This window comes from Mus pahari, chromosome 3 (assembly GCF_900095145.1).
Source record: "Mus pahari chromosome 3, PAHARI_EIJ_v1.1, whole genome shotgun sequence".
Lineage (NCBI taxonomy): Eukaryota > Metazoa > Chordata > Mammalia > Rodentia > Muridae > Mus > Mus pahari.
In genome coordinates this window covers 18173684-18184050 of record NC_034592.1, presented here as the reverse complement: position 1 = coordinate 18184050, position 10367 = coordinate 18173684, and the positions used below count along the sequence as shown (strand labels likewise).

At 51.7% G+C, this 10367-nt stretch overlaps 1 protein-coding gene across 1 annotated transcript in view; it reads left to right on the top strand.

The window, feature by feature from the left end:
• The first annotated feature begins 1050 nt into the window (after positions 1-1050).
• The window catches only part of Ptges (prostaglandin E synthase), a 14365-nt gene continuing 5048 nt past the window's right edge, over positions 1051-10367 (top strand). Inside the window, exons 1-2 of the mRNA XM_021194838.2 lie at positions 1051-1225; positions 3420-3502. Coding sequence (XP_021050497.1) covers positions 1097-1225; positions 3420-3502 — 212 coding nt within the window. The 5' untranslated portion in view covers positions 1051-1096. The remainder of the gene's footprint in view (positions 1226-3419; positions 3503-10367) is intronic.

Below are 10367 nucleotides of genomic sequence, written 5' to 3'. Positions count from 1 at the left end.
ATTTCTGAGTTCGAGGCCAGTCTGGTCTACAAAGTGAGTTCCAGGACAGCCAGGGCTATTCAGAGAAACTCTGTCTCGAAAAATCAAAAAAACAAAACAAACAAACAAACCCCCCCCACATCATTAGCAAGTTATCTTCTGACTTTCATACAGGTACTGTGGCACACAGTAAATAAAGAAATGTAATTTTAGGGGCTGGTGAGATGGCTCAGTGGGTAAGAGCACCCGACTGCTCTCCTGAAGGTCCAGAGTTCAAATCCCAGCAACCACATGGTGGCTCATAACCATCCGTAACAAGATCTGATGCCCTCTTCTGGAGTGTCTGAAGACAGCTACAGTGTACTTACATATAATAAATCAATAAATCTTTAAAAAAAAAAAAAGAAATGTAATTTTAAAAGAAATTAAAAGATAAGATGGGCAATTGAGAAAGTCATGTGACAGCAGTTACTGGCTTCCACATGTAGGTGCACACATGTGAATATCCCCACCCATATGCAAATACACACACCCAAATGAACACACACACACACACACACACACACACACACACACGAATTGGTAATTGGGGGTCTGTGTCCTGCTAGAGGATGTTTGAAGGATCTGTCTCCTCACCTTCCATCTTGCAGAGACAGCCCGCCTCCATGGCTGCGAGCCTCCATCAACGAGGCAACACATTAGCATAAATGACCTGGTTCTCCCGCCCTCTACCTGCTCTTTCGGAAGGTGGGCATGGGTCAGTGATATGCAGACTGGGGTCGGCGACCTGATGTTAAGTGAGAAAACAGTCTATGTAGTCTGAGGCTTTCAAAAGAAAAATGGTCCTGAGGCAAGGATGGCGTGGACCATTCCTCTGCTTCCCGCCCCCCACCCCCCACTCCCAACCCCTACCCGACACTCGGAGCAGAAGTCTCTGGTTTCCTTCTTGACTTGAGCAGGGGGCCTGCTGCGGGTGATCAGGGTGGGCGGGGAGTGGGCGGGGGCGACCGCCTACTCAAGGCTTGGCCCGCCTCCTCCTCTCCATAAGCGGACTTGTGGGACATTCTCACTCTCAGTCCCGGTGTCCCCGAGTTGAAGCCCAGGCCGGCTAGCCGAGATGCCTTCCCTGGGGCTGGTGATGGAGAACGGCCAGGTGCTCCCGGCCTTTCTGCTCTGCAGCACACTGCTGGTCATCAAGATGTACGCGGTGGCTGTCATCACAGGCCAGATGAGGCTGCGGAAGAAGGTACGGTCGCTGGTGGAGTGGGGGCTGGGGGGAGCGCTGGAGGAGAAGGGGATCAGCACTCTGCTGGCTTTTCCCTGCAAGTAAGTCTGGGGATTGAAAAACGTGGCCGAGATGTGTATGCCTGCGTGCGGTGGGAGCTGCTTCAAGGCTGCCGCCACCGCAGCCCTTCTGGAAGCTGGCTTGGCCTTCAGCTCCTGAACCCTCTTGGTATGAGAGTGTTCGGGGGGGCTCCCTCGCGAGTGGAGCACAGGGACTCTTCACAGCGAGAGGTCTCCGGACCTGGCAGTTTCCCGGCAGACAGGGAGATCTCATAGCTGGGTGGAGTGGGAACCCGCAACGCAGGAGCCTAAGAAGTCTTTCCGTGGAAATTCCCACTCCCCATGGACGCTGCACACACTTGTGGCACCCTAGAGGGTGCCTTGAGGGATCACAGACATTCTCTGTGATTTCCGAAGTGAAAGAACCTACACGGAGCTGGTGGGAGTGGCCAGGGCTCCCAGACCCCTTCCAGGGGTCCGTTGGAAGCGACTAGAAAGCAGAAGCACGTGAAGTATCTGCTCTTTACAGACACTTTCCCCTAAACCAACATTTGTCCAGCCCAGAGGCGAGGGACATGGAGTACAGGATGGGACGGGGTGGGCCCCTCACCCTCCTGCCAGGTTCAGCCCCTGACTGGGGCAGGTACTGACAGGAATAAAGGCAGGGCCACCACTGACTGACTGTCTCTCATTCTTCTGCTTTTCTTTGTCCTGGGACACAGATGCCAGAAAGAGATAGCTACATTCTGTTCTTGCCCTCTGTAGGGCCCCCAAAGTTGAGCACTCTATCACCACCAGGAAGGCAGTAGGAGTTAGCTTACCCTGGTTTTCCAGTGAGAAGCTCGGAGTTAAGGAGATGCCTGCCTACTATGGGCTCCTTCCATCCCCTTTGAAGTTAACTCTCTGGTCCCAGAGCCTGACTTCCTCCTGGGCTCCTCTCCCCATGGGAGATGCAGGGGTGGAGGGACGCCTTCTCTGCTTTGGGCCCTGGGGCCCCTCTATTTCTGCCAAGTGGGACCAGGGGATCGCACTCTGCATTGAGAGGACGGGAGCTGGCTCAGGATCCTCCCCCCAGCAGCCTGGAGATGTGGGCAGCAGAGAGGAGGCTCTGTGTCCCTCTCAGAACCTGGAGACTTGAATGGTGAACACACCGCCCACGCTGGTCCTTAAGACTGGTTCCTACTGGAATCTGCTGTGAACAGGAGCAGCCGCAGGTCTTTCCTGGAAGTGCATGCCAGAGTACCCCTTGACCCACTAGAGGTGGCTCCCTGATAGCTCATTACAGGAACTCCATTGGTGGCAAAGCTGGGCCCTCAGAGTCGGGGCTTGGGAGCCAGGTGGGAGGGATTCTGGGTAGGAGATCCTGGCCTTTCTTCTCCATTTTACATTTTTCTCAGGCAGGGCTCATCTACCAGCTGGGGCTCCAGGGACAGCCGGAAGTGAAGCCTGGGCCTTGCTCCCCTCACAGTTTAGACAGGTTGATTGAGATGTCACCAGAGTTGATGGGGGAGCTTTGCCACATAGCTGCAAGAGCAGAGGTCCTCAAAGACAGAGGAGTGACCTTGGGCTCCTTGGGCTCCCCTGCTTTCCCACTGAGCCCCTCCCCCCCCCCCAGAGGCTCCATTTCATCCTGAGTCTATAGAGGAGGCTGCTATAGAGCAGGGAGCATCAGAGCGGGATGCTCAGGGAGTGCCCTGAATGGCTTCTATCTAGCTGTTTGTTTTAATGTTTTGAGACAGGGTCTTACTATGTAGACCAGGCTGCCCTCAAACTCACTGTGATCCAGCTACCTCTCTGCCTCTGGAGGGCCGGGATTAAAGGCATGAGCCACTATGCTCTGGTGTTTGTCTTATTTGAATTTACTTTTTGAGGTTCTGGGACTGGAACTTAGGGAGGGACCCATGCCAGGCAAACAGGCCCTTGAGCCCCTCCTGAGTGTGTTCTAGACCAGCTAGGTACCCGGAGCCAGCGCAGGAGGGTGCGTTCACCTTGAGTTTCCTTACCATGAGCTTTGGTTCTGTGGCACTGAGAAGAGGTTCGGGGAGCAGGTGAACGGTCGATCGGTAGGTCCTGTAGGTGGCTGTACTGTTGCCCCTGAGCCCTGTCCTCAGACAGGAGCCTCCTCAGGGTTGTGAGCCTCAACTGTTGTGTTTCAGGCTTTTGCCAATCCCGAGGATGCGCTGAAACGTGGAGGCCTCCAGTACTACAGGAGTGACCCAGATGTGGAGCGCTGCCTTAGGTGAGTACCTGTCAGTGTCTGGGACTTGGCCACACACCCGGCTGGCACCTGTCCTTGCAGAGTTTCTGCACTGGGGACTTGGGAGTCCCCTGTGTGCCTAATGGGTCTGATTTCTCAGACTATTACAGTTTACTCATTACCTTTGTCTTGGAAAAACAAATTCTCACGACCTGGAATTACAAAGTTAGTTCAAGGTTGATGGTGCATGTCTAAATCCCAACACCTGGGAGGTGGACCAGAGTTCTAGGCCAACCAGAGTGAGAACATTATTTTTTTAAAAGATTTATTTATTTTTATTTATATGACTATACTGTAGTTGTTTTCTGACACACACCAGAAGATCCCATTACAGATGGTTGTGAGCCGCCATGTGGTTGCTGGGAATTGAACTCAGGAGCTCTGGAAGAGCAGTCAGTGTTCTTAACCACTGAGCCATCTCTCCAGCCCCGAGACCATTTTTTTTTTTAAAGATTTATTTATTTTATGTATATGAGTATACTGCAGCTGTCTTCAGACACACCAGAAGAGGGCATCCAATAACATTCCAGATGGTTGGAACCTCTGGAAGAGCAGCCAGTGCTCTTAACTGCTGAGCCATCTCTCTGCCCCGCTGTAGAGTGAGGCTAAGCAAACAGACAGAAAAAAGAAATGCAAGTGAGGTACAGTGGCTTACACCTGTGATCCCAGCATTTGGGAGGTCCGGGGAGGAAGGTCGGGAATTAAGACCAGCCTCTACTACAAGTAGAGAACCAACTACTGCAAGAGGGTCTCCAACTTGTGTGTGAATGCATGGGCACATATACATCCTCTTTTTCTATTTCTAAATGTAAAAAAATAATATTGATAACAACAACAACAATAATAATAATAATAATAACTATTATTATTGTTATTATTATTTTGGTTTTTTGAGATGGGGTTTCAATGTCCTGGAATGCACTTTGTAGACCAGGCTGTCTTCGAACTCAGAGATCTGCCTGCTTCTGCCTCCTGAGTGCTGAGAGAGTCGCCACTGTTTAGGTGTAAAAATCATTTTATTTTGTTTTTGTTTTTTTTTTTAAAGATTTATTTATTTATTATATGTAAGTACACTGTAGCTGTCTTCAGATACTCCAGAAGAGGGCGTCACATCTTGTTACGGATGGTTATGAGCCACCATGTGGTTGCTGGGATTTGAACTCCAGACCTTTGGAAGAGCAGTCGGATGCTCTTACCCACTGAGCCATCTCACCAGCCCATAAAAATCATTTTTAAAGTGAGTCTTAAGGCTAGGCATTGTGGCACACACCCATGATGACAATGTTTTGGAGGCTGAGGCAGGAGAATTGCCTTGAGTTCCAGGCTGGTGTAGGCTGGAGGTTAAAGCTCAGCCTTATAAAGCTCGAAACAAAAAACGCTTGGCTGTGTAAACTTCCTGTAGAGACTAAAAGTCGATTTTTAGCAGCTGGCTCAGTGCTGGAGTTTGGGAATGTTTCCTTGCTGTCTCATGGGTAATCCAGAGTGAAGAGGGGGTACTGGGGTGATAGCAGCAAGGAAGATAGACAGCTGAACCGGGCGAGATGTGAAACAGACCAGCACACATGGCTCCCAGCACATCCCCTGCCTCAGGCAGACACGAGTGGGATGCTGTTGCTTTCACAACAGAATTCCCCTCTGAAAACCAAGTCCGGGAGGTTTTCCTTATGTTTTCCTTAGCCGTTGACAATAATGTACACACTTGTGGTTTTAAAAAAATGACAGCAACGTGTCATAGGAAGTGGGACTCCAGGCTACTCACCCTTTCCAGCAGAAATACTGGTTAATCCCTATGTGTTCCATCTGGCAATGTCCCTTCATTGTTCAGTGAGTACCTACTATGTGGCAGGCACAGACACCAGGCACTGGCTGGTCCATGAACAAGTGGCCATGCCCAAACATGACCCTGTATTGCTGAGTCTTGGTTGTCTGGGCAATTCTGAGCTACTGAGAGGGAAAGTGAGTGATCCAGGCAGTCAACAGTGTGTGTGTGTGTGTGTGTGTGTGTGTGTGCATGTGCGCGTATGCATACATGCTTTGTTGTCTCTTAAGGTATATCCTTATTCAGGGAAGACAAAAAAAAAAAAAAAAAAACCTATGAGGGACTCTAGCATTTCCCTCTACCCAGTAGGATCTTACTTTTTTACTTTTAGTTTTGCATTATATTTATTTTACTCATGTCTATGAATGTTTTCCTGGCATGTCGATGTGTGCACCACATCTGTGCCTATTGGATCCCTTGGGACTGGGGCTACAGATGGTTCTAAGCCTCCATGGGTTATGGGAATCGATCCCAGTGGTCCCCTGCAAGAGAACTAAGTGTCCTAATCCCCACAGCCATCTCTCTAGCCAGGATTTTATTTCGTATCATTTCTAGAGCTGCAGCTTAAATGGGTGACATTAGGTTAGCATTTTCTGAACGTTCCCGCCTAAGGACGCTGTAGAGATCCACTCGGTGAAGCTTCTTTTAGGACTTACTAGGTACGTGGCCTTGGGGGCTGGACACCTAGGTAGCTCGAGAACTTCACTGACTCCACAGAACATCACAGAAAGTTGAGGGTTGGATATGACGTTAGGGTTGGTAAAGCGTGTGTATAAAATAGAGTTGGAGGCTACATGAGACCCTATCTCCTGGAAGGAAGGATGGAAGGAAAGAAGGAAGAGAGGGGGAAGGGAGGGAGGGAGGGAGGAAGACAGTGGTGGCAATCTTTTTTCTTTTTTTTTAGATTTATTTTACTTCTGTGAGTATGCTATAGCTGTCTTCAGACACACCAGAAGAGGGCATCGGATCCTATTACAGATGGTTTTGAGCCACCATGTGGTTGCTAAAAATTGAACTCAGGACCTCTGAAAGAGCAGTAAAAGTGTTCTTTACCGCTGAGCCATCTGTTCATCCCAGTAGCAATCTTTTTAATCCCATTACTTGGGAAGCAGAGAGAGGCAGGAGGATCTCTGTGATCTGGGTCCAGCCTGATCTACACAGTGAGTTCCAAGCCCACCAGCACTGTGCAGTGAGGCCCTGCCTCTAAGAAGAAAGTGTGTTAGCTAAAGGTGCAGAGTTGAGAGTCTTGTCTGCTGCCCACCGCTAGGCACTGGCTGGAGAGGAGGTGGGGTAGGGACAGTTACACATTAAAACCAGGGCAGAGGTCCTTGGCCTACCCTGTTGTGAACACAGCAAGCCTGAAGGCTGGATCCTGGATCATAATCCGCTTTGCGGATTAGCACATGCTGGAGACAAACCAGCCTGGCTCAGGGTGGGGGCAATCGGGGGCCGTGTTTAGAGAATGGAACCCGAGCAGCAGGGCAGGGTACAGTGGATAAGAGCACTTGTTCTTGCAGAGGACTCAGGTTCGATTCCCAGCACCCACATTGTGCCTTTTTCTGACTTCTTCAGGTACTAGGTACACATGTGGTGCACATACATACATACATGCAGGCAGGCAGGATACTCACACAGATAATACAATAGAAGAATGTTGTTGCTGTTTTTGTTTTGGGGAGCAGGGTTTTTCTGTGTAGTTTAGCTGTTTTCCAATTCACAGAGGTCAGCCTGCCTTTCCTCCCCTCCCACCCCCCCAGTGCTAGAATTAAAGGTACAAACTTGGCCTAAATTTTTTTTAAGATTAAAAAGATTACAAAGAAGAATGGGCTGAGGCCACCTGTAATGGTCCTCATGCTCCTGGAATTCTGGCCCGAGGGGTTATCGGTGGCAGGAGTTCAAAGCCAGCCTTAGCTGCACAATGCGATGGAGGCCTTGTGTCAATGTGTAAGGAGCAATGAAATCCTGCGTGTGTGTTGTTGACATGGGAATGTCCATGCCAAAGACACGGGGTCAGCGAAGCCTTCCCCTGGCCCCAGTGTGACCCGTGACAGGTTGTGAGAGAAGTAGAAGCTGCAGCCTGACCTAGGTAGCTTGTTTTTGGTTTTGGTTTGAGACAGGGTCTCTCTGTGTAGCCCTGGCTGTCCTGGAACTCACTCTGTTGACCAGGCTGGCCTCGAACTCAGAAATCTGCCTGCCTCTGCCTCCCGAGTGCTGGGGTTAAAGGCGTGCGCCACCACTGCCTGGCTTTGACCTGCTTACACCTGAAGACCTGTTCTCCTACAGAGACCTGACCCCCTCCCCGTTCTGTACATGATACATTCCAGGAGGAGAGCGCGGCCCACCAGCCCCAGCTTTTCTGTAAGCAGATCTGTTCTTTCCTTTCTCTCTGCCCCAGTCAGAACAAGTCACAGCCTTCCGGGACAGGTGCCTGCCACCTTTTCCGCCCAGGACAACTTGCCTGTGTTTGCAGATGGGGATGTTTTTGCCTGCAGCTGTGTGGGAATTCTAACGTAGGGCTGCTTCCCCAGGGGGAACACCTGACCAAGCCTCCTCCTGTTTCTCACTGTTGGGGCTTTTAGTCTGAGGAGAGCAGTTGGCCAGGAAATTGGGCTGCCTCTGCTCCTCAAGGGACAGTGTACTGCCCATTTATCAACAGCGGACACAGGCGCAGAGAGGGAGGGACACCTGCCTGTGGCCTCAGAGCTCCTTGGTGATAGTCAGAGCTGGTGGCCCCAGGTGGAACCCCCATTTCTCACTAGGGTGGGTGAGGGCCTGTGGCAGGTTATCAGCTCCAGGGGAAGCAGGGGCAACCACAGCAATGTCTAGACCGGGGCTAGTGATTTGGAAGTGGCCCTGATGGGAGGGGCCCTGATGGGAGGGGCCCTGATGGGAGGAGCCCTGATGGGAGGAGCCCTGAAGGGAGGGGCCGGTGACAGGGCCAGGCATTCCGCTTTTCCATCCCTATTCTTTGGGTACAACACACATGCTCCAACACTGAGGGGAGTGGTGTTATCTATAGAGATCAAAGTGGATTGCCAAGGCCTGACCCCCCCAGGCTGTAATCCCGTCCCGCCCGGAGGGCTAAGCCTCAGCACCCCATTGCCTCAGCCCCACCCCTTGCCAAGTTCCCTCTTGCACCGCCCCCTTTGGCACCAAGCTCTGCCCTCCTTGAACCCTGAGCTCACGTTCCTGCGTGCGGGTGAGCTGGCAGAAACACGTTGCTGAGCAGTACAGCCAGCTGCTGCCGTCGCCCCAGCCTGGGGTCACCAGAGTTCTCTCCCCACCACGGTCAAAAAGCAGCCTTGTTCCAACCTACGACAACGATAATGACGTGTGTTGAGGGTGAAGGGCAGGCCTGATGCCACAGGGGGCTGTGCCGGTCTTGTCTGGTGGGAACTGGCTTTGGGCAACTTTTGCCTCCCTCTGGATAGTGGTTATTATTGGCCTGACACACTGGAGTGACACACTCCCTGTACGTGACTCCCTTCATGCCTCTGTTGGGATCCTGTGGCTGGCAGGGGAGGACAGGTGAACTTGTTTGTTTTTCAACATCCTGGTTTCCCCATTCCTACCTGCACCCTGCACCACTGTGGCTTTGTGGGATTCCATTGTGGTTTCAGACAGAGGGGGAGGGAGATGCTCAGTTAGAGCCCTATCCGCTTCCAGCCACCTCTCCTGCATGGTCACCCCTTTGCTGCCTTTCTCTGCAAGGCCCTGTCCCCCACGGGGGCGGTGTGTGTGTGTGTGGCAGCCATACAGAAGAGGAACCCCTTCTCCTAAGCCCCCTCCTCCTAACCCCCTCCTCCTAACCAACCCCCTCCTCCTCGCCTTCCCTACCCAGTCTACAGGGCTGCTCGTATTTGTTCTCAATCTGGTCTGGGTTTGTTTTGTTTTTTTGTTTTTTTCCCCTCTTCCCTTTCTCCCTCTTTCTTGCTCTGGCCTCCCCTCACTCCAGGCATTGCTTGCTCCGGCCCATAGGTTCTTTATTTGTTTCTCATTTTGGATGGTTGTGAGCCACCATGTGGTTGCTGGGATTTCAACTCAGGACCTCTGGAAGAGCAATTCAGTGCTCTTAACCACTGAGCCATCTCACCAGGCCCTGGTTTTGTTTTTGATATAGTCTCAGGTAGCCCAGGCTGGCCTCTAGCTCTACGTAGCTAAGGATAACCTTGAACTGCTCCTTGTGCCTTTTCCTCTCCAGTGCTAGAATCACAGGCGTGTGCCACCATCCCTGCTTTACGCACTGCTGAGGACTGATGCCTGTGTCTTGACAAGTGTTATACCAGCTAGGCCACAGTCTTAGCCTTAAAAAAACTTATTGTGCCAGCCTGGTGAGATGGCTCAGCGGGTAAGAGCACTGACTGCTCTTCCGAAGGTCCTGAGTTCAAATCCCAGCAACCACATGGTGGCTCACAACCTTAATGAGATCTGACGCCCTCTTCTGGTAAGTCTGAAGACAGCTACAGTGTACTTATGTATAATAATAAATAAATCTTAAAACGAAACAAACAAACAAACAAAAACCTTATCTTTATGTGCACATGGGTTTTTCATGTGGCTTCTGGGGACTAAACATCATAGGACACTTGACAGAGGGAGGGATGCATCGCTCAGCTCCCTTAGATTAAGGAGAGAACTGTCTGGCTCCTGAGTCCCCTCCCCCTCCCCATACTTTCCCCAGCACTTTCACATGATCATGGGTCTCACGGCTCCCTGTGGTAGGCAGAGCTCATCTGAGACAGGTTAATTTTCTGGAATGGTTTTTCAAGGGTGCTCCCAGGCTGGCCTGTGTGGGTGCTCCAGGCTGGCCTGTGTGGGTGCTCCCAGGCTGGCCTGTATGGGTACTCCCAGGCTGGCCTGTGTGGGTGCTCCCAGGCTGGCCTGTGTGGGTGCTCCCAGGCTGGCCTGTGTGGGTGCTCCAGGCTGGCCTGTGTGGGTGCTCCCAGGCTGGCCTGTGTGGGTGCTCCCAGGCTGGCCTGTGTGGGTGCTCCCAGGCTGGCCTGTGTGGGTGCTCCCAGGCTGGCCTGT